This window comes from Mixia osmundae, assembly GCF_000708205.1.
Source record: "Mixia osmundae IAM 14324 unplaced genomic scaffold scaffold_5, whole genome shotgun sequence".
In the NCBI taxonomy this organism is placed as follows: Eukaryota; Fungi; Basidiomycota; class Mixiomycetes; order Mixiales; family Mixiaceae; genus Mixia; species Mixia osmundae.
In genome coordinates this window covers 887,131-907,794 of record NW_014575559.1, presented here as the reverse complement: position 1 = coordinate 907,794, position 20,664 = coordinate 887,131, and the positions used below count along the sequence as shown (strand labels likewise).

The following is a 20,664-nucleotide window of genomic DNA, read 5'->3' as shown; positions in this document are numbered from 1 at the left end:
GCCGAAGGACGCGTACAGTACGTACAGAGCCAGCGCGCCGACAATCATCTCAAGACGGCATGGTCAAGCGCACTCGCCAGGCTTCGTCGGATGGCAAGCCAACATCACCACAGAGGCCGTCGAACAAGCCTCGACAGAGTGCACAGACCGCCACGAACGGGAAAGCACGTGCAGACAGCGCGATAGAAATAGTAGACGACGCTATTGAGATCAATGCCATGATAGCAGCATTCGGGCGCAGTAGTGGCGAGGGAGATGACGTGACCTTACTCCTCGATCCGGGCAGGGTATACAGTTTGGCGACGCCCATTCGTTCGTACAGAGACGACTTCACGTTGAGCACGCGGGGGGGAGAGCCGCGAGCGCATCTCAAGACAGTCGGCAAGAACGGCCGAGCTTTCTCGACCTACTGCGTCTTCTCTGTCAAACTGTCTCACCTCGTCTTTGAGGATGCTAGTGACGGAGGAGCGACGTACGGGAGTCTGCTTCGACTGTGCAAAGTACAAGGATTCGACCTGAACGACTGCGACTTTGTCAATCCGGCCTGGAGAGCGATTGATTGCGATGAGGTCATCGATGCTCGCATCAAGGATTGCACAGTCAAGTGCAAGATCGACCGGCCGTCCTATGGCTTGCAGCTCGACAGTTGCACTGGCATGAGCATTCGCGATCTGACTATCACTGACGCCGCCCTGGGGGGCATCGACATCCGCCTCACTCGTTTCACTTCCATCTTCCACAACGTCATCGAAGCAGAGACGGGACGAATCGCTTTTGGAATGAAAATCCAGAATGTCGAAGGGCGTGCCAATGATTGCACCGGTCTGACGATCGTCGACAACGACGTCACTGCAGGCGAAAAAGGCTACGTCAGTGCGGCATACATGATCGGTATGCCGACACCTGATTATCGCAAGGAGGCTGCCAAAAGCGATCCTGACAAAGATCACGACGACGAAGGAACCGGGCACCTCGTTGGCGTCAGCTTTACCAACAAGTGCGTTCAGCACCACTTGAAGCATGACGCGCTCACCCCTTGGCAGTTCGGTCGGTCCCGGAAAGATTGGCTATGGCGTGGCGACTGGCCACCTGGGGGAACGTACGCAAATCACCGGCACCTGTTTCCAAGGGCAATGGGCGGGCAGGTCACCCAGTGCCAATCTGACCCATCCGTGGTCTCTTATACGTCCTATTGAGGACAAGGATCATTATTATGATGGAGAGGGCGATCCTGTCTGCGAATCTGAAGCTTTCATACGGTATTACGGCTTAGAGTCCGGCTGGCCCCAGCCAGATGAAATCTATGACATCCAACCGCTCCCATTGAGCTTCACTCCGGAGATCATAATCCTCTTCAGTGCACCTGCGCCTCGTTTTAACAGCGTCAGTCAGACTATCATGGGCGATGTCAAATTCTCGCTAACGGACGAGCGACTGAAAATCGAGAAAAATGCTGTCGAAGTATGGACTTGGGCAAGAGAAGATCTCCCGCCAGCTCAGTGGAGCAAAAAGGACGACTATTACTATGACTATATCGATGAAGACGAAGAAGAAGAAGACAACGGAAAGATAAAAGCAGAAGAAGAAGAAGAAGAGGAAAAGGCAAAGAACGAAGAAGAAGAAGAAGAGGGAAAGGTGAAAGAAGAAGAAAATGATGGCTCCGATTCTGCAGATCCCGACTTGCACTGGCCGGGCGCCGTACCTGACCGTGAGATCCGCATGCGGTTCTACGCGCTCACGCTCGAGCGACAACTGATGATAAAACATGCCAACGATGCAGCCATCATATGGGATCCAGATATGTTTCGCCACCCGAAGCGAACGCGCCTGGAGTGGGATCCAGACCTGATGGCCGTTCTGTCCGGTACAGAGCCTTATCTGTCAGTCACGCAACTTGATCTCAAAAACATTCTCTTTGCCGCATCACCCGTCTTTCCCGGCCCCTTCGTAATCGAGTCCCGCCTACCCATGTCAGCCTATCTTGACAAGAGCCACATGATCGCATTCGGTCTATGGCGAGGCAGACTCGAATTGCGCGTTCTCGATCTCACAAAGAAATCAGCAAGAGCTGCTACAGCTCCGGTCCGCTGGCAGAGCGATAACGAGATCATAGAAGATGATTTGAAAGCCGAGAGATGTACGGCCGAGCTGCAAGAAGACGGTAATCTCGTCATTCTTAATGTCCACAGCGATGTAATCTGGCAATCCGGTACGGCCGATCGCACACCCCCGGTCACGCAACTGAGGATCACCGAGTCTCATGCTGTTCAGCTCTGCGAGGCCTCGGGCGAAATTGCTTGGAGCTCGAGCTAGTCTGTTGGCGAGGAAAGCGGAGCGCCTTGCCACTCCACACATCAGACAGGACATCACTGTGCCCGCCATTCTGCGCTTGCTTGCGTAATGCCTGAGGCAATATCCGAAGAAAGTTATGCCCTCACAGCTAAGCACTGCGCAAGCATTGTTTGCAGCAAGGACGCTATCTGTGCATGCATTACGTACGCGCTGCGGGTCTCGCGCCTGCAGCAGCTGCGCCTGCCTTTGGCTCTTCTTGCGGACCGGACATGACGAGCAGAAGCAGTAGAGGAATGATGTACCACCAGTACTTTTGCAAGAACGTTTGTGGTTTGGGCGGTACTTTCTCCTGACCGCTCTCGTCGAACTCTACTTCTGCTTTGGGTTCGTGTAGCACAATATCGGGAATGATCGCCGGTGGGCGCGATGATATCCTCGTCGAGGGCATTGAGATGCTACTACTGGGCAAGTCACATGCATTTGGCGGCGCGGACGTGGTGTGCGCCAGTCCGGCAACCGTCGCGCCGTCTGCCAAGGTATGCAAGACGATGCTTTCCTGTACCGCCAAGCCTGCAAATCGACACTGAGAAACGAGTATCGTGCATGTTCAGCTCCTGATTCAGAGCTGATGCGCGCTCACCCACCAGAGGCGTGCTTATAAATGAGTCTGGCGCCTTTGCAGCTGCGTCGAGCGAGTAGCCCAGCTGATAGTAGCCTGTGCCGTCTACTGATCTATCCCAGAGCGGGCGAGATGAGCTCTCAAGCTCGACAGTCGGGCCTAGCGACGCTGTTCCTCGCGGATGCCATCGCTCGCCGCCTGAGAAGCGCTCGAACAACCTCACTTGCTTCTGCGCGAGCACGACCTGACCGAGTGATGAGCTTCACACTTTTACATATGCTACAAGCTCACCTGTGCCCCTATGACAATCAAGGACAACCTCAGCAACATCGTCGGTGAAGGCGAGCAGTCGCGACTCGACGCGATGAGGTCATTCGCTCTTTCGTCGTCGTCGCAAACATGTCGGCTCAAGAGGATCGATCAGCGGCAATCGCGCCAAGTGTGAGCTCACAAATGCATGTCAATCAAGTCAGCTGATCTTGGAGCGACAGAGCGAAGCGGCAGAGCATGACAAGGGGCAGAAGATAGTCGACAACACGGGCGACCCCGAGTCTGCGCGAGATCGTCAAGAAGAAGACGACGAAGAGTTCAAGAAGCGTGCAGATGCGGTCAGTTGCCTTTCGTGACAACATAGTCAATGTTGATGGGGAGGATTGCCGGACAGGGCAACAAGGACAAGAACGTATTGCAAAAGGCAAACGACTATTTGGCAGAGACGACGATTGGTTTCTGAACCAGAGTCAGACGCATGCACCACACATGCATGCAGGACACTACAACCCTTACAATGCATCTACACCTTTGTATCTACTTGCACAGCTGCAGCTGCTAGGAGATAGACACGCGTCCCTGTCTATCATCTGCCAAATAACTCCCAATGGCGTCCAGATCGTTCCCATCGCTTCGAATGAGGTATTCTGACAGGGTGGCTCGGTTGGCAGCCGGGAGGATATCTGACATCCTGTCCAGCTTAGCGTGATAGCTCGATTCGTCAGATTGTCGCGATTGGATTGGGCGCAGCCCCAGACCAGCCGGAGAACCCGTCTCGTTTGGCTCGACAATCGGCCTAGGATTGCTGATCAGACCAGCTAGATTTCGATCGCCAGAGTAGCTATGCGAGATGGGCAAGCTGGCCGTCTTGCCCGAAGGCGATCTCTTGCTCGTCCGTCGGCCCATACCGAATCGAGGCTTAGTGAGCTTATTGACCTGGTTGAGTACGCTCGGGTTGCCCAACAGGTTCGTCTGTGAGAGTCGATGCGCAGAGAGTATGGAAGATTGTCTGAAGTTGGTCATATCCCGTCGTGCGAGGTCAGAACGCGGATTGAGCTGCCGTGGGTTGATGTCGAGTGAAGCTTGCGAACCTCCTCTTCTGATCGTGTCAGTGGGCGATACGGGCTGATGTATCGACGAGAAGGATCCTCTTCCTTCCGTTCTTTGCGCAGTCACGAGTCCTATCGAGCCGTCAGCCTGCGATTTGGCAGTGTCAAGCGACGCAAACTTGCCTACGTTCTGACTGGCAATATCCAACCAGAGAGAGAATCCACGATCCTGCCCGAGGAGCTCGTTGAGTTTGGCAGAGTATGCCTTGGCTCTCTCGCCCGCAGTGCGAAGTCTGGAGACTTCCGCATATGACATTGCCGAAGTGAAAGGCATGTGCCTTCTCGGTACCACACGATTCGGGAAGTAGTCTGCGGTGTTATTGACGCTCTCGAGCGGGGTATGCCATCTGATCTGTTCGTTCGGATCGATAGCAATAGCGACGGGACCGCCTTGGGATGACAACTCCCTGCTGATCGGAACGGCGGAAGTCGTGGGCGAGATCTGTCTACTCGGTACATCCCTCTGTCGAAGTGCAGCCTCTTCTCCGATCGTCTGCTGCACGCCCGGCTGTACTGCCGTCACAGTAGACTTGACGGGAGAATGGCTATAGGCAGATCCGCTATCGTGCTCAGACGTGTCCTTGAGCGGGATATCGTCTATATCGTTCATACTCTGGAGCGCATCGCCAATAGCCGCATTCAACTCATCCAGAGCATTGCTCCTCGTCGATTCTGTGTCAAATTCGCCAGGAAGATGTCGTACTTCCGGCTGAACTACCTTGCTCTCTGCAAAGTGGTCATCTACAGGCGAGGGCAGGGTACTGTAGAGCTCGGCAAAATCGAGGGGTGATGAATTGGCGGGTAGCCTAGGCGGACCCTCTTCGATCGTCTCGTCTACTTGGGGTGGGAACAGCGAGGATCCCCGTGAGGGCGCCAGACTTGCTAGCTCTTGCATGGGCGAATCGATGCCCGCTATACTCGATTTCCGACTGGGTACAATGATAGGCGAATCTCCCGGTAGTAACCTCGAAGGATACTCATCAGCAGGCGAATCTGGCGTCGACTTGGCGGCTATCCTCCTCGCACGTGATGTCGTTGGGCTCATATCGACCGAAAGAGTCCTCACGAATCTACTACCGTCCATGGAAGATACTCTTCTGGGCATGGTCGGTCGATGACCGGGAGGATTCCTGAGCGAGGGTGAAGTCGGTTGTGAGATGTTGTGCGAGGAATAGATTGAGCTTGCGTCAGAGTGTGCTCGGGTATGTTCTGACGATGAGGTTGGAAAGACGAGAGGCGAGATGCCGTTGAAATAGCCAGGGTCGACGATGGGAGACGTCGTCGTTTGGTCGTTACCTGGCGTCGTCTGGCCGCGCGGCAAGCTACTCGCAGGCGTCCTCATCCTTCGTGGATCTATCATCTCTGCCTGCGTGCGCGTGCCCTCATGTCAGCAAGCCGCAAGACGAGACAGCCGTGTGCTCGACTTGCCTCTGGTTGTCGAGATCTCTGGAGAGAGTCTGAGCGAGAGCGTGCAGGTGTGAGAACGGCGAGCGGTTCGTGTAGAGATCTAGAAGCGTAGGTCTCCGCTGAAGAATGCCAATGGCTCTCGGATGTCGTTCTGTCGTTCTGAGGAGACAGGTGGACGAGTGGAGCAGGTGAATGGGTGGTGAAGCTATTCCTCGAGTAATTAGACGAAGCGCTCGAGCTTGTTCTGTGCCTCTGCTGGGGCGTATAGCCAATGTAGCTGTGTGTCGAGCTAGGACCTGACTCGTGATGGCCATCTAAGGAATCCAGTGGAGGAGCAAACAGAGGAGGCCCGGCTGTGGTCTTGGTAGAGGTGTTGCTGCTGCTGCTGTTGCCGTTGATGCTCACGCGCCGAGAGGCAGATGAGCTGTCTGGCGGAAGCTGCATGACTGCCCCCAACGTGCCCCCTCAAGCCTGTACGCCTCGCAAGCCTCGCGGGAGGGTCAATCAATTCGTCCTCCTGCCCCTTCTGCCGTTTTCTTGGCCACGCGACGAGCTCATTTGCGAACGCCCAACATTCCGCCTCCCGCTCGTTCCCGGCCGAAGAATGCAACAGGCCGGGTAGTACAACGACACTGGGATTTACGCATCTACTGCACAATCATACAATGCTGATGCTCCGGACCACTGACCAGTCGCAATGCTCCAGCCCGCGCAGATTCCACTCGGCCTTTTTGACTTGTCTCGTGCCATCAACGAGTGCTGCCCAATCCATCAGTCTTGTAGACTCTCTATAGCGAGGGATGACGTACTTGCACGTGAAATGAGGGCGATCTTGCTTTGCGCTTTGTGGGCTTCGAGGTTGACGTCCAGAGAAAAGAGACACCAGCCCCATTGCTGCGAGTCCGAGCCGGCATCTTGAACGAGCGTCGCTTCTTGCCAATCATCTGACTTCTCCGCATCGTCCTTGATAGCATCCTCACTAGCCCCCTCCTCTTGCGTTACAATCGCGATCTGAACAGACGCAATGCGCTTGCCCGTCCCACTCGTAGCATATCCCTGCACTTTGACTGTGCTCTTGACCCCCGAGCCCGGCTCAGGCTGAGTGATAACGCTGTGCAGACTGAAATGAGCAAGTGCAGGCGTCTTCTCCATCCAGTCTGTCTTCGTGTCTGCATCTGCGCAAGGCGGTAGCTTCTTGTAGTCGTACTGCATGTAGAAATTCTGCGATTCTTTTGATCTGATGTGGATCCGGCAGAGCCATTTGACGCTTCGAGCACCTATCAAGCCGGGTGCAATGATCCTCAGAGGACCTCCATGCTCGAGCGGCAGGTCATCACTGTTCATCTTGAGGGCGAGCATGACGGGGCAAGCGCCGCTGAGGATCTCGCTCAGAGGTATTGACGAAGCGAACCGCTCGTCCTCTTGGCAGACCTGATCGCTCACAAACTCAACATGCGCGTTCTCCCACCTTTGCCGTTCCTCTGCGTCGACTGTCTGATCGAGCGAGATGCCCATCTCTTGCAAAATCGGCGCGAGGAGGGGTCCGGTCCATAGACAGTTGGCAATCGTTCCCGAACCCCACTGCAGCCCTTCGGTCTCGTGCTTCTGAGTCGACATCTCCTTCCGTCTGTTGCCAGCACATTGCAGCGTGACAGTCGAGCTGACTTGCTCTCTCTGCCTGAGCTCGGACAATAACAGTGATCTTGGCGATATACGTTTAGAAATGTGGGATTCAATCGTGACGGGGATAGACTGGCTCTCGTCTAGAAGGACAAACGGACCGTGATTGCGTTGGAAGACCTGAGCGAGTGGTCAGCCTGAGCTGGACAGATGCAGACGGAGAGATCAAGGTACAAGTGACTTGGGCGTGAGATAGTGTGCTGTGAGATCTGGCAACGAGCTCGGTTCGGCATTGAAGGGCACTGCGTCGAGGACTGCGAGCCCCATTGTTGGCGGGCCAAGCAGCGGCGCCGGTCAATTGTTGATCGATGCTGATGAGGTCACGTCATCAACTCGAGCGCGTCAAGACAAACTCGGTGAAAATCAGCCTCGAGGCTCGTCGGCACACCAAGGCTTTGACATCGACAAAGATGGTACGTCGCTGCCTGCTAGGCGGACTGCGTAGCATGCTGACACGGCGCCGTACAGACTAAGAAGAGACGCTCGGGCGGTCGCAACAAGAAGGGACGCGGACACACAAACTTTGTGAGATGCTCAAACTGCTCTCGCTGTGTGCCCAAGGACAAGGCAATCAAGCGATTCACTGTTCGCAACATCGTTGGTCCGTCACAGTGAGACTCGTGAGTCCGTCTCGGTGCTCACGCCTGCCATCCTCCCGGACAGAATCGGCTGCCATTCGAGATATCAGCGAGGCAAGCGTCTACCAAGAGTACACACTACCGAAGCTATACATCAAGCTGCTCTACTGCGTCTCTTGCGCCATCCACGCTCATGTCAGTTTTGAGCTTCTTTGAGGCCGACCAAGCGCTCAGACGAATGCTGCGGTGACAGGTCGTCAGAGTACGAAGTGTAGGAGGACGACGCATCCGTGCGCCTCCCCCTCGCATCCGCTTCAACAAGGATGGCAAGAAGATCACTGCTCAGACACAGGTTAGCCAGCTCGCGTGTATGACACTGTCATGTGCTCATGAAGCGGGTGGATTACAGATCGCCGTCGCAGGCGCTGCAGCAGCTCGTGCTTAACTTTGCCATCATGTAGAGTGAGGCATGCATCTTCTGTTCTTCGCTTCTGCAGCTAGCGAGGCAACGAGCGAGCGAGCGAGTGAAGTAATTGAAATGATAGCACACTACAACCACAGTGATGCTCGAGCGCGTTACGCATCTCTACAAGTTCGCGCGAGCTGTACATTCGTCGTGCTTCTGCATTCCATGCGTACGATCGCTTCGCACCAGGCGTTGTTGATCAATTGTTACAGTCGTCAGTATCTGTGTATTTATATGGGCGCATCAGGCCGAGCGTGTCTATATGTGAGGTTCGTCAGAGGAAATAAGGATTGACTTTGTTGCGACGATCGTCTACGCTCATGTCTGCCAAGTCTTGTGCGATACGAGCAGGTGCAGAATCGTCCATTCGTGCCAAGGGCGAAGAGGCATATCTCGTCGGCCTGGGCACGATCTGTGGCGGAACGGGACTCAAGCCGGGCGAATCGACTGCCATCGCGCTCGTGCGTTGTCGGCCGATAGTGAACTCACGAAAGTGGCTTGGTCGAGTACGGCGAGCAGTGTTGCCATGAGCGAAGGCTGGAATGCTGTCACATGGATCTTCCTCAGTCTCGCTCTCGTGGCACGCCATGAGATCTTCGTCCGAGCTATCTTGAGCCATTTGCCAGTCTGCTTGTGATCCGTGCTCGCAGCTCTCCTCGTCGGGCGGAGGGGTGAGAAGTCCCAGACCGGCAGACTGCGTGCGTGTGTGCACTGCAGGCATCGACAGCGTAGACCAGTCGAACGCGCTCGGCGTGATAGGCAGGGCAGAAGCAGATGTAGGCGTCAGCGAGTATGATTCGGATGACCATCGACTGCGCATCTCCGGCCGTCGCAGATGTCGAGGTGAAGGATACGGCGAGAAAGATCCCGTGTCCGGCTGGGCGCAGGGCGGCAATGCTGAAGGGCTGCATGGCGATCGCATCCTACCCGAGAACACCACAATCAGCCTGTGCCCGGGCACGCGTAAATAGCGCGCAGCTTACTCTAGGGCCTGCTGCGCATCCGTCATGGGACCGCTCGAAAGCGCGGCCTTGTCCAGCCTGAACTGCGGCAGGGTCGAAAAGTCTAGCTTGAGCGGCGAAGCGAAAGAACGTTTGGGTGATTTGGCCGAGGGTGACCTGAGGTGCTCGTAAGGCGAGGCCGGCGGGGTATCGGCTTCGTGCGCTTCATCAAACGAATCGTTGTCCGAATCGCGTATGTGATCTGGTAGAGGACACAAGTGACAAGGCAGCGTCAGCATGGTCTGCCTCCTCGACCAAATCGACATGGCTCTCGCGCGCTCTCGGTCGAAAGGTGTGCGCTCACCTGGGAGAGAAGATTTCCGAGAGTGGGTTATATGCTCTCTCGGCAGTTCGCTGTCGGATATGGCTGAGCATTGCAACCCGCTTCGGTTCATCGCCGTCCGACGCGTTGCTTTCGGCCGCCGCTGAAGGGATGCTTCCGTTGTGCTGGCGTGCTTCGAGGATCAGCGCTCAGCCGAGTCGATGGGCGTGCAGATCGTCGATATTGTTGCGTCGGTGCAGATGCTCCTTATGCTCGCCAGATCTTGGCTCTGAGTGAGTTTGAAATGCCAAGTCAGTCGAGCACAAGACCCGATACCGACGCTTTGGGTCGTTTGACTTGCCAGGCACTCAATCACGGGAGAGAGTTGCAGGTTGACCCTAGCTGTGCGTCGATTGGGAGTGAGCACTCAGACCTGAATTGCGTCCAGGTACAGAACTGCTCAGGCGTTGAGTGCGCGTCCAGGAGGTGAGCTCATCGATGACTGTGCCGAGCTTTTATTGGCGTTGAAATGACGAAGCACTTTCACTTGGAAGACGCGCCTCCCTTCAACGATCGCTACCCGTCTCCAGAGAATTCAGCGCTAAAAAGCAAATGTGCCACGAGTTTGGCGCCATCCCGAATCATGGCAAAAGTCTACAGCATCGTGCCTGAAGGTACCCAAAAGCATGAGGGATCGCAGATCATCTTGCAAATTCGCGCAGTCTGCCCAGAGATCGCTGTGCAACTCCACAACGTGCCGCTCATCACGATGATGAAAAGCGGCAAAGGCCGTGCTTGGCATGCTTCCTTGGCCTCGTGGCGCAGTGAGAGTGGAGCGAAGACGCGTTTGACGCGTGCAGTCGATGCATGCGCTATACTGAGCTTGCCCCAGATTTGCCTCGTGGCTTGCACCGGTCCGAACGCGTCATTCGGATCAGGGTCAGAGCGATAGCGGCGAGTCTGTATGCATTGAGCCTCGTCGTCGGCTCGCGAGCATGCTCAGAGGGAGCTGATGCTGAGCCGACCGAACCGAACCGTAATCTGCGGAATCGTGAGGGCTAGGTGAGCTGGTCGCGTTGCCCGATACACTCTGTCCAGGTCGTGTTGTTCGTCGCGCGTCGCAGGTAAAAGAGCAGCATATCCGCAAACAGATAAGACACCTTTGCAAGGTTGTAATGATGGCCCTGCAGAGACACGTGTAAGCGAGATGATTCTGCTGGATCATGAGCAGACATGCCAGATCTGTCATCGGTTCTTGGAATTCGCCAGTGATGAGCGCCCCCCATTCGAAGATAGGGATGCCCATTTGCAGCATGAGTGAACGCATCGATTGATTGACTTGGTAGACGTGCAGGTTCTTGCCGTTATCCTGGTCTGCGTGATAGTGATCGACGCGATACATGATCCTGCGCAGAGCTGATCAGAATCCGACATTGCAGCCAAAGATTGATCACTGACGGCACACCAGCAAACCGGTGGCGGAGCTCGTTGATGACTTGTCTCACGCGCGATCGATGCCAAGCCAGTTCTTGCCAGAGCAAGGGTCGCGCGCTCGTTGCGAGCTCTGGCGCTCCGATCGCTTTTCCCCTTGCTTCTGCATAGATATCTGCGTCCCATGCCTCGCTGTTGAACATGATGAGATCTGGCGGGCCGGTCTCGAGGAGCATGGGTTCAAAGAGGGTCCTGAATCGGTCTTCCCATCGTGGAGGACCGACAGCGGGATCCTTTTCTGCTTCGGGTGGATACGCAAAGTCGTCATCGTACATGCCGACGTTGAACCAGAGTGAGAGAGTCAGATCGAGCTCGGGTATCCGACAGGTGCACGCGACGTGGTAATGCGTACATTGTGACGTTGAGCCGCCGATCGTGCAAAAGTGTCTGATGGCCATCCGATCATGCGAATCGCCAACAAAGGCGATATGTCGTCCTGATGCCCAGCTGAGAGATTGAGCTCGATCGGAAGAATTCAGGTCGAGCGAGTATCGCGGCGGCGACATCGCGCTCGCTTTGGCAAACGTTGCATCGTCATCAGGAGGCAATGTGTATCTTGTAGCAGTCAGGTTAGAATGGTCTGCAGCGATGGTATCGTTCGAATAGGGTATCCAGCGAACATCGTTTGGTCCACCTCGTCCGCGCCAGATGTAGCCCGGTCGCACGTAGGGATCATCGCAAGATCGAGGTCGGCCTGATTGACTCCTCCTGATGTCTTGCAAGTGAAGCAACAAGGTGGTGACGGCCACGAGTAGGGTACCAGTCGAACACGCGAGCACGTATGTCCAGATCAATGTCCTCCTGCGCTCTTTAGGCCAGTGTCGGACCGGCAGCAGGGTTTCCTGCTCGATCTCATCCTTCTCGACCTGCATGCTTGACGTGAATCGCTGGTGAGCGCCAAGCAAGAGAATGGTTGCATTGGAAATGGTGCCAACATGACACTGCTGCTGTCGTTGCCGTGTTCCGGGCGGGACGATCTGCCAAATATCAAAGTACGCGACTCGGGCGCAGCCAAGCGGAAATACTCGCGAAATCGATCAAATCTGACGGGATGGCGCACGAGTTGAGAGGCAGCCATGCGCTTATTCACAGCTTTGACAAGAACAGTTCCAAGAACTTGCCTCTCTGTCCCCAAATCTTCGTGACACCACCTCCTTCGTCAAGCGAGGGCAGTCAATCGCGTGCATGTCCCAAGTCATGCAGGCGAAAGCACGATATGAGCCTGTCTGACACGGGTCGAGTCGATGATGCGACCAACCCTACCCATCGATACTCACTTCCTGAGTCCGCCGCTAGGACCATGCCGATGTTGTAGACTCTTCAATGACACCATCAAGAAGAAGATACGACTGTTCTCAAGAGGCGCCTGCAGACCTGTCAGATCCTAGGAAAGCCCTCGGGATTACGCCCATGAGCCTTGCCGAGCAGAATGAGGAGCTTCTTCTGCCATCGACATATGTGGACGATCCGTCACCTGCCTGGACGGTATGCGCCGACACAGATGCTTACGGTGCTACGACGCCCATTGTCTGGACACTGTCCGAATGCGAAGGTTCCAAAGCGTTCATAGGTGCCTTTCCGACAGTGACAAGCGTCATCACCCACCGACTTCGCAATCCGACAAACATCTTCTCCATCGTCGACGCGTCCGATCCTGGTGCCGATACCCACACGGTCAGTCACAGGAGGCAAGGCGAGTTTTGTGAGCCACTACGGAACTTGCATGCGAGGTTCGACATGCCGGGACAGAGTCGCACAAAGGGTCGAAATCCTGCTGAGCGCATTGGTCACCAGGTGGCATCTGCGGCTATAGTGCCTGCTCGTCCGCGCGAATCGCCGAGCGGACAAGTCGGGAAGTAGCCTGATAGTTGACAGGATCTCTCATTGTCCGTCCAAATACCGCACCTCTCATGATCCGAGATCCATTGACGGCGTCAACTGGCGCGCCGTTGAATTTCTTACGTCGATCTGTCTCTTTGGCCTAGGCAGTCCGCCCGTGGGAATCGCCAGCGAGAGTGACACGTCGCGTTTTTGCCCACTCGAGCGATCAGCCCTGCTCAGTGGAAACCGGGTGGAGGGTGTAACGCAGCGGTGGGAGTGCCGCTGCTTTTACGAAGAAGGCAGATCGTAGCCTGTGACGTTCAGATCGAATGCTCCGCGTCGATCGTCACTGGCCGGGTAAAAGTAGCCATTGCAGCTCCGCTCGATGGTCCTTTCTCCGTCACAGATAGCTTGACCGCATGTAGAGATCTTTGCATGCGTTCGATGCAGTCTTGTGCGTGCTAGCAAGACAAGCGCTGTCACTGCGGGTCCTGGTGTCGAACTGAGTCGTCTTGAGCTTCTTGCAAGCGATACGGCCCACTCACAGCGTCGTCCTGGCAGCAGACCATATCTAACACCGTCCAGGTTGTGCGGAGTTCGCTTGTTCGAGGCAAGCAGAAAGAGCCACTTTGGCCATCGGAACAATCTGCATAGATAGACAACGCGTCGCCTCTCTGCAGCACTGGCTCACGTGCGAGTGTGGGACAAGGACTGTCATGCGGTACAAGACAAGGAATGCGCTCTACTTGCGCATCTCGATCAATGCTGTCCTCCCCATGACACTCTTGATCGACTATCGACACCTCGAATGGATGTCCGACGAGATCCTGTCCAGAGTCCTCTTCAATCTCAAAGATAGGATCCAGATCAAGCTCGATCAGGACAAGGCTCAAGGGAAGACGAAAGGAAAACACTTTGATATCTATCACGGCAGTAAGGCTCTGCCATCTCGAACCGAGGAGAGCTCGTCTGACGGCGCATGCAGATGTACGCAAATCAGATACGCACGAAGCGATACCCTACACGATGCTCTACTACTTCAGGTGGGCGCACTTGCGGATCACTGTACCTTCAGGTCTAAGCACTTACGGGGACATCACAGACAGACCCCTCAGAAGCACGCGGTCTTGCTCAAGGACAAGCAACTGATCTTTGACTCACCACCCCCCGCTCCTGCGCTTTTGCCGAGCCAAGAGATGCCACCTCCGCCAATGCGACGCCAGTCAGACATGCACGCGCAGTCTGACATGGTCGATGGCCCTGACATCAAACCAGAAGATGACGAGGCTGCAGCGATGGATGCAGTCCGAGATGTGCCCATCGAAGCCGACGACGAGAAGCCGGATTCGAAACCCAAGCTCAGTGTGAGCTACACTGGCTTTTCCATCTTTCACAAGACGCTCGTCGTCATCGTCCAGCCTACAAACGGCTACATTGCTCCCGAGAAACCGGTCAAGACGGAGGATCGGCAACTGACCGAAGAGCCTGATCTCGCTCGTTCGAGATCCCTGTCTGCTTTCGATCGCTCGCGGTCGATCTCAGGCACGCCCGCACCGCCTTCGAATGCATTTCCGCTCTTTCGGTCTGTCACGCCGGGTGGTTCGGACAGCGAAAGAGGGACCCCGTTCTAGATCTAGTGTTAGTCAGCAAAAAGGCGGTCTAAATCTGCAGTGCATGTTGTCGTACAATCACACAATCTATTGCTGTGTCGTCTAGTAGCCATCATCTCGCGCCTCGCCATGCTCGTCTACCCATACCCGCAAGCCGTCAAAAGCAGGTCTGACCCAGATTGGCTCGCGCGGTCCGCCCTCCCATTCTTCTAGTTCCTCCAAGGCATGCTCTGTGAAAGACTCCCACTGCGCTTGTACATTGCCTACTTCGGGCGCTCGGACGAGACCCTTGGTCTTTTGTCTTTTGCCATTCTTACTGAGCGGCTCGGGTGCATCATGGGCATGTCTGCCTTTTCCCAGTGCACTCGTTGCGTAGACCCATGCATCGTGGGTGATGCGGTGTGCTATTCCAGCGTTAGCCCCAGCCGTGAATCATAGGTGCGTCCAAGACTCACCGAAACCAAAGAGGTACGTCCTCTGAGCGCCCATTCGGCGTGCAGTCGCCACTGCTTGCGGCAGACCAAAGTGTGAAGTATGCGGTACGATGCGAAGACAGTCTACGATGCAGATCGGTATGCTACTCTCTTTCGATCCTCGGATGAGCTGCCAGGTCTCTTCTGGTATGAAATTGACATCTGACAGATAGGCGATTGCTCGATCAAAGAGGAAGCCCAAGCAGATGTAAGGCTCGTCTCTGTGGAAGTACGAGCCGTGGTGTACAGGCAAGGGTGTGACAGTGCAGCCGAACACGTCGAAAGGTCTGTCGGTGTCGATGACGTGCCAGTTCAGTGCAGGAACATCACCACCGCCTGTAGCATGCTCTATCGAGACGAGGTAGGGATACGTGCGTTTGACTTCGCCGTATGTCATGGCAGAGCAGTAGACATCCATCGTCGACTGTATCACTCCGCCCAGGGTCCATCCTCTCAAATCGTCTAGACCGTTTATCGCGTCTGCGTGAGGATGGGTCAAGATGAGCGCGTCGATCTTGCGGAGGCCTTTGGCGGGAAAGAGCTCGAGAGCAGACTGCATGAACGTCTTGCCGCAATCGATCAGAATCGTTCTGCCTTGCTCGATGAGCTCGCGTCAAGCTGCTCAGCTGAAGTCAGACTTGCCGCTCGGGTGGGTGCGCATCGCGTGCTCGCAAGCGCACGACTGCGCCTGTGTTGCGTCGGACATTCTTCTTGCCCTCTGGCTTGAGCGTACTGAGGCAGCATTCGCAGCCGTTGCCATCAGGATCGGTCAGACAGCTGATCGCGGGCAAGGCAGACGAGGTACCCGTGCCCATGAGCATGAGTTCGAGATCGTATCCATACGGTCGGTGCGCGCCATTGGTACCCCCTTGCGCTGCGCTAGAGATTGCTGTCATCGACTGGAGCTGTGGAAGGATTGGCTTTTGCCTGCAGGTCTAGGCTTGGATCGTCGGAGTTCAATGAACAGCCATGTTGAGTCGATCGGCCGGACGCGTGGACGATGCGGGATCGTCTCCAAGTCGCTCAATTGAATCACGATAAAGGTAGGAGAAAGCTGCATTCAATCGAGCATTCGAGCTCAGTGAAAGCCGGTCATTCTCGATGGAATGAGTCGAATCAGCCGTTGAGCTCGAATTTGGGCGCAGGAAGTGCGGGCCTATGAAACGCCACCGTCTGAGCAGCGCAAGAGTGCCCATTGTTCCTGGAAGGATCACTCCACTAGATGTTGCGCAGATAGACGAGCAGTCCCCTTTGCATTACTCCGCACGTCTCTGTCAGACTGCTCCAGTCGTACGTACTGGCTCGTCAGCCTAGCAGACCACATTTCCCTACGGGGCCAGCCGCACGTCAGCCAGCAGCGCGGGCATCTTCCCGAACACGCGGCCAGGCTGTATGCACTTGCGAAAGCTCTTTTTCCTCTGAAGAGTCGAGCACGTCTGAGCAACATCTCATACCATCAACACCCACATACGACACGTAACACACTCACATTACATAGCATTGCCCTCATCTGTGGGTTCCCTTTGGCCGCATGGAACATATCCGAGCCTGACGCGGGAATGGGACAGTTCTCGACGAATACGTCCTCCGAGCGAGTGAACCCCGAGCCGAAGACGTACATCCATATCTCCTGTCGCACACATATTCGAGCTCGATCACTGCATGAGAGGTGCGCTCGCTGTTCTGCTGATCCATGGCCGCTGGCTGATGTGTATCGGACGACAGTCTTGCCGCCGGTCATCAAGGAATGAAATCGCCGACGAAGCTATCGCAAACTCCACTACACACCCGCCAGTGATGACCACCGTCACCGCAGACTGGTTCTCCCAACCGTCTCCGCCAGCAACGATGGACAGACAGGCCCGAGAGCGGACCCGAAAGAGGGACTCGTCATCCGTCAGTTTGGCATCGTCATCTGCCAGCATGTCATCCTCAAGCTCGACCGCCACGCTAGCCGGCCATCAAGGGGGTAGTCAGACACCGGGAAGGGCAGCACTTGTCCACCATGACTCTCTGACGCCGACGGCGACGCCAACAGCGGGTGAACAGTCTCGATACTACCAAAGCAATGACGACCCACGGCGCAGTAGCACAGGACCGAGCGAGACCATCTTTCAGAGTCCGGTCCGTGACAGGTTTGATCGTCACGAGCACCTCTTACGCGTCGACACGCTCCTGTCGCCATCGATACCGTCATCGTCAGAGGTCTCGTCCGTCGGCAGCCTGTCGCCCGTTTCGCTTCAGCCACCCTACCATCACCAGGCGAATTGGATGTCCTCTCCTCACACGCTGGCGAGCTACGACCGAGCATCGCTCTACGAATTTGCGCAACAACAGCAACAGACTCAGTCGGCTCAGCCATTGGCGACCAGTCGAGCAGACACGTCTCGTCAGGATCTACAGCAGCAGACTGATCTTCAGAGAGCCGCTCAGAGTTTTGCTAGTCCGCCCCTCTTGCACCGGACTTGGTCAAACCAGTCCTCAGTCCACAGCAGAGGTTCCACCAATCTCACCACGCCCTCTGTCACGTCTAGCTCGTCCCTCTCGGCCTCGTTTGGCGCCCAGCAGCCGTCTGTAGGCCAGTCACTTGCTTCCATGACCACCAACGGTACCCGTGCCCAACAGCAGCAACAGCAGCAGCCCTTGTCGCTGCATCACCACTCAGAGTCCGCCTCCTCGACCGCTTCTGCCAAGGCTGCCGCAAGACGTGAAGACCAGTTCAACTCGACCGTCGCTGGTCTTGCGAGTCCGCTCAGTCCTCACGTTGAGCCTTTTAGCCCCTCTGGTTCTAGCTCGAGCAGTTTGGCCGGCATGACTTCGACCACGGGAAACAACAGCAGCAGCAACGGCAGCGGCAGTGCAAATCACGCTCAACAATTTTCTTCTGCCAACACAGGTGGCATCATTGGTGATCGTCAGCAGCCCTCATCTTCTGCTGCCTCGTCCAACAGCGTCAGCCCGTCACCGTTTCGCGATTCGGAACCTCGATGGCCGACACCTTTTGGGGACGATGCCGACACAGCCACCAACGGCAGCAGATCGTCAAAGTACTCGCCCACTCATTTGCGAGAGACTGCTCTCTTCCCCCAAGGCTTGGGTCTCCAGCGCACGCCACTCGAGCGCACGTCACTTGCTCAAGCTCAAGCTCAGGCCGGGTCGCGTCAGCTCATGGTCGACCAGCTCAGAGCAGTCCAGCAAGCTCAGCAGAACGCTGCTGCATTTGCGCAGCCTCCACAGAGCAAGACGCCGTCGGGCATGCCCATGAACGCCGAATTTGCGTCGCTTGCTGCACTCAATCAGCTCACCTCGCCTCAGCTGGGCAACACGGGGTCATATGGCACTACGGGCAACGGACTCGCCAATGCGAGCGCCTTGGCAGACTTCATGCAAGCTCAGCAGGCCCTCAATGCTGGTCAGGCGCCCTTGCTCGCCAACACAAGCCTTTCAGGCGGTCTCAGCTCGCTTGGCATACCTGGAAATGGTCAGGAGGAAGTGAGCACGATCTTTGTCGTCGGCTTTCCGGACGATATGCAAGAGCGCGAGTTCCAGAACATGTTCATCTTCTGTCCTGGCTTCGAAGCCGCCACGCTCAAGGTCCCGCCCGGATCGTCAAGCTCGCAAGGCGTAGAGACAAACTTTGGCCTGAATGCTTATGACGATGCATTTGGCACAAACTCGATCGAGTCTACGCTCAATCACTTTATGCAACAGCAGCAATCTCAGCAGAGCAATCCACAGTCGGCATCGATGGCCTCGCGCAGACAGATCATCGGCTTTGCAAAGTTCAAGACACGTACGGAAGCGATTGACGCTCGCAACATCTTGACTGGTCGCAAAGTCGACGCCGAGCGTGGCAATGTGCTCAAGGCAGAGATGGCCAAGAAGAACCTGCACACCAAACGTGGCTTGAGCAACGATGCACCCCTCGGTAGTGCCACGACCAATGTCGGCAATGCTGCCGGCAACGCATCGATCGCGCCTTTGCTCAATCTCGCACGCAATGCTGCACGCGCAGAAGGTATCATCTCGACGCCCAATCTTGCAACTCTCGGTGGCAGTCCTAGCTTCGATCCTGCCAAGAATGCTCAAAGTGCTGCACTTGCCAGCCTCCGAGAGCGCGAACAAGAAGCTTTGCGCGCATTGCAAGCCACTGCCGCACTCAAAGCTGCACGCAACAACTCGCTCGCTAGCTCTGCATGGGCTTCCCCGCCCCAAGAATCTCACGATACCTTCCAAGAACGCCCTCAGGTCTTCAGAAGTCAGTCGGACTTTATGGCGCAGATGCAGCAGCGTGCCATGTCTCCACCTTCAGAGTACCTTTCATCCGGTCTCACTCAATCCATGGGTGGTCAGCGTAACCACTCGGCTGCACTGGAGCGTCTCTCGCAGCACTACGGTCCCTCTGCTCTCGAAGCCATTCAGCACGAACTCGCACAAGCGAGCATCAATGACAAGGCAGCAGAACAGTATGAGGCCGCATCGCGCTCGAGCAATTCTTCGCGTACGTTCAGCCCTCCCGCTGGAACGCAGCGTTCCGAGTCTGTCAATCCGCCTTGCAATACGCTCTATCTTGGTGGCCTACCTTCGGTAAGTCCTGATGACAAGCTGTTCAAAACGGTGCTGATGCAGAAATACAGCTTGCTGCGTCGGCTTCTTCGATTCGTCAGCTCGAAGAAACACTCCGACTTCATTTTCAGCGCTTGCAAGGCTTCAGACGACTCTGTTTCCGTCAAAAATCCAATGGCCCAATGTGCTTCGTCGAGTTCGAATCGACCGATGCCGCTACTCGCGCCATGAATGAGATGAACGGCAACACGCTCGGAGGACTCGTGCGATCTGGCATTCGCGTTTCGTTCTCTAAGAATCCCCTCTTCCGTAGGTCGCTCTAAGAGCAAGCTGACATAGCTGACCTGCGTGCGCGACCTGACAGTGCGCGGGCCCAGTCCACACGATGGTGGTTCGGTCGGCTCTGCTCTGTCGCCTCCGCCTATGACAAACGAAGAAAGACGAGGGGCGGGCTACCAAGCTTTCGAGTCCGGTACCTTTTCGCCCTTTTCGCAATCCAACTCTCGCTTCTGATCGGACCGGCGCATGATTGCTCGGTCCGAAAGGCAAGATGAGAGAAATGCTTTAAAAGCATGATATCCCCTGGGCTCGAGAGAGAGAGCGAAAGAGAAAGATGTTACTTGTCATGTGTCCATAGCAGCAACCCATTCATCACCTGCAAAATCCAAGCCTCTGCATTACCTTGTCTCGACATACAAACGTTCTCGCTGCTCGCCCTTACCTGTACAAATGCCCCCAACTTACGCAAACGCCCCCTACTTACGCAAAATCCTCGACAAAGATAGACTGACGAACCAGCCTTTGCCCTCTGATGGTCAATAAACTCTGACTACCCGCCCTGCACTCTGACGCTCAACGCCGCATGAGAGAGACGAGATGCAACCCTTCTTCTGCCAGGCTGTTTTCTTCTTTTTCGTCACAAAGTACATACAAAGAGACACTTCTTCACGAATGGTGGGAACGATGAGTCCACAGTTCTTTGAGAAAGAGGGGAAACCAGAAAAAAAGAGAGGCTACAA

General features: G+C 55.7%; 13 protein-coding genes across 13 annotated transcripts; 7 read left to right on the top strand and 6 right to left on the bottom strand.

The window, feature by feature from the left end:
• Positions 1-59: 59 nt before the first annotated feature.
• Positions 60-3,644, top strand: L969DRAFT_82273 (uncharacterized protein; the record flags this gene model as incomplete). The annotated part of the gene is made up of 6 exons (XM_014712699.1): positions 60-997; positions 1,044-2,312; positions 2,687-2,828; positions 3,198-3,352; positions 3,381-3,519; positions 3,546-3,644. The coding sequence occupies 6 exons, from the start codon at positions 60-62 to the stop codon at positions 3,642-3,644; spliced, it is 2,742 nt and encodes a 913-aa protein (XP_014568185.1).
• Positions 3,299-6,275, bottom strand: L969DRAFT_87573 (uncharacterized protein). Its single transcript, XM_014712698.1, has 5 exons — positions 5,719-6,275; positions 4,414-5,656; positions 3,574-4,362; positions 3,403-3,517; positions 3,299-3,352 (listed from the first exon to the last, which is right to left on the bottom strand). Exons 1-3 carry the CDS (start codon positions 6,139-6,141, stop codon positions 3,740-3,742), a joined length of 2,289 nt encoding a protein of 762 aa, XP_014568184.1. The 5' UTR covers positions 6,142-6,275; the 3' UTR covers positions 3,299-3,352; positions 3,403-3,517; positions 3,574-3,739.
• Positions 6,272-7,710, bottom strand: L969DRAFT_87572 (uncharacterized protein). The gene is made up of 3 exons (XM_014712697.1): positions 7,552-7,710; positions 6,507-7,497; positions 6,272-6,456 (listed from the first exon to the last, which is right to left on the bottom strand). The coding sequence occupies exons 1-3, from the start codon at positions 7,642-7,644 to the stop codon at positions 6,356-6,358; spliced, it is 1,185 nt and encodes a 394-aa protein (XP_014568183.1). The 5' UTR covers positions 7,645-7,710; the 3' UTR covers positions 6,272-6,355.
• Positions 7,711-7,735: 25 nt separating this feature from the next.
• Positions 7,736-8,471, top strand: L969DRAFT_457966 (uncharacterized protein). The gene is made up of 5 exons (XM_014712696.1): positions 7,736-7,790; positions 7,846-7,978; positions 8,041-8,150; positions 8,209-8,307; positions 8,365-8,471. Exons 1-5 carry the CDS (start codon positions 7,788-7,790, stop codon positions 8,398-8,400), a joined length of 381 nt encoding a protein of 126 aa, XP_014568182.1. The 5' UTR covers positions 7,736-7,787; the 3' UTR covers positions 8,401-8,471.
• A 22-nt stretch (positions 8,472-8,493) lies between these two features.
• Positions 8,494-8,689, top strand: L969DRAFT_94666 (uncharacterized protein; the record flags this gene model as incomplete). Its single annotated transcript, XM_014712695.1, has 2 exons — positions 8,494-8,590; positions 8,634-8,689. The coding sequence occupies 2 exons, from the start codon at positions 8,494-8,496 to the stop codon at positions 8,687-8,689; spliced, it is 153 nt and encodes a 50-aa protein (XP_014568181.1).
• A 6-nt stretch (positions 8,690-8,695) lies between these two features.
• On the bottom strand, positions 8,696-10,032 carry L969DRAFT_622954 (uncharacterized protein; the record flags this gene model as incomplete). The annotated part of the gene is made up of 2 exons (XM_014712694.1): positions 9,405-10,032; positions 8,696-9,326 (listed from the first exon to the last, which is right to left on the bottom strand). Exons 1-2 carry the CDS (start codon positions 9,815-9,817, stop codon positions 8,696-8,698), a joined length of 1,044 nt encoding a protein of 347 aa, XP_014568180.1. The 5' UTR covers positions 9,818-10,032.
• Positions 9,887-12,047, bottom strand: L969DRAFT_94664 (uncharacterized protein; the record flags this gene model as incomplete). Its single annotated transcript, XM_014712693.1, has 5 exons — positions 9,887-10,082; positions 10,439-10,670; positions 10,772-10,868; positions 10,922-11,090; positions 11,143-12,047. 5 exons carry the CDS (start codon positions 12,045-12,047, stop codon positions 9,887-9,889), a joined length of 1,599 nt encoding a protein of 532 aa, XP_014568179.1.
• Positions 12,048-12,498: 451 nt separating this feature from the next.
• On the top strand, positions 12,499-13,035 carry L969DRAFT_48890 (uncharacterized protein; the record flags this gene model as incomplete). The annotated part of the gene is made up of 1 exon (XM_014712692.1): positions 12,499-13,035. The coding sequence occupies one exon, from the start codon at positions 12,499-12,501 to the stop codon at positions 13,033-13,035; it is 537 nt and encodes a 178-aa protein (XP_014568178.1).
• A 249-nt stretch (positions 13,036-13,284) lies between these two features.
• On the bottom strand, positions 13,285-13,714 carry L969DRAFT_94662 (uncharacterized protein; the record flags this gene model as incomplete). The annotated part of the gene is made up of 3 exons (XM_014712691.1): positions 13,285-13,478; positions 13,542-13,623; positions 13,688-13,714. 3 exons carry the CDS (start codon positions 13,712-13,714, stop codon positions 13,285-13,287), a joined length of 303 nt encoding a protein of 100 aa, XP_014568177.1.
• L969DRAFT_94661 (uncharacterized protein) lies at positions 13,713-14,627 on the top strand (the record flags this gene model as incomplete). The annotated part of the gene is made up of 3 exons (XM_014712690.1): positions 13,713-13,929; positions 13,982-14,039; positions 14,099-14,627. 3 exons carry the CDS (start codon positions 13,713-13,715, stop codon positions 14,625-14,627), a joined length of 804 nt encoding a protein of 267 aa, XP_014568176.1.
• An 81-nt stretch (positions 14,628-14,708) lies between these two features.
• L969DRAFT_74910 (uncharacterized protein) lies at positions 14,709-15,975 on the bottom strand (the record flags this gene model as incomplete). The annotated part of the gene is made up of 3 exons (XM_014712689.1): positions 14,709-15,010; positions 15,062-15,686; positions 15,718-15,975. The coding sequence occupies 3 exons, from the start codon at positions 15,973-15,975 to the stop codon at positions 14,709-14,711; spliced, it is 1,185 nt and encodes a 394-aa protein (XP_014568175.1).
• Positions 15,976-16,079: 104 nt separating this feature from the next.
• L969DRAFT_49598 (uncharacterized protein) lies at positions 16,080-16,877 on the top strand (the record flags this gene model as incomplete). Its single annotated transcript, XM_014712688.1, has 4 exons — positions 16,080-16,122; positions 16,578-16,591; positions 16,648-16,748; positions 16,805-16,877. 4 exons carry the CDS (start codon positions 16,080-16,082, stop codon positions 16,875-16,877), a joined length of 231 nt encoding a protein of 76 aa, XP_014568174.1.
• Positions 16,480-20,467, top strand: L969DRAFT_103507 (uncharacterized protein; the record flags this gene model as incomplete). The annotated part of the gene is made up of 6 exons (XM_014712687.1): positions 16,480-16,591; positions 16,648-16,748; positions 16,805-19,666; positions 19,717-19,954; positions 20,010-20,117; positions 20,241-20,467. Exons 3-6 carry the CDS (start codon positions 16,877-16,879, stop codon positions 20,465-20,467), a joined length of 3,363 nt encoding a protein of 1,120 aa, XP_014568173.1. The 5' UTR covers positions 16,480-16,591; positions 16,648-16,748; positions 16,805-16,876.
• Positions 20,468-20,664: the final 197 nt, after the last annotated feature.

Excerpts from the sequence above, each read along its gene's own strand:
- L969DRAFT_87572 (XM_014712697.1), bottom strand. The coding sequence starts at position 7,644 with ATGGGGCTCGCAGTCCTCGACGCAGTGCCCTTCAATGCCGAACCGAGC. Across the intron at positions 7,498-7,551 it reads ATCTCACGCCCAAGTCACTT|GTCTTCCAACGCAATCACGG; the intron begins GTACCTTGATCT and ends CCACTCGCTCAG. Across the intron at positions 6,457-6,506 it reads CGCCCTCATTTCACGTGCAA|CACTCGTTGATGGCACGAGA; the intron begins GTACGTCATCCC and ends TGGATTGGGCAG.
- L969DRAFT_457966 (XM_014712696.1), top strand. Across the intron at positions 7,979-8,040 it reads CACTGTTCGCAACATCGTTG|AATCGGCTGCCATTCGAGAT; the intron begins GTCCGTCACAGT and ends CCTCCCGGACAG. Across the intron at positions 8,151-8,208 it reads CTTGCGCCATCCACGCTCAT|GTCGTCAGAGTACGAAGTGT; the intron begins GTCAGTTTTGAG and ends CTGCGGTGACAG.
- L969DRAFT_87573 (XM_014712698.1), bottom strand. The coding sequence starts at position 6,141 with ATGCAGCTTCCGCCAGACAGCTCATCTGCCTCTCGGCGCGTGAGCATC. Across the intron at positions 5,657-5,718 it reads AGAGATCTCGACAACCAGAG|GCAGAGATGATAGATCCACG; the intron begins GCAAGTCGAGCA and ends ACGCGCACGCAG. Across the intron at positions 4,363-4,413 it reads TATTGCCAGTCAGAACGTAG|GACTCGTGACTGCGCAAAGA; the intron begins GCAAGTTTGCGT and ends ACGGCTCGATAG.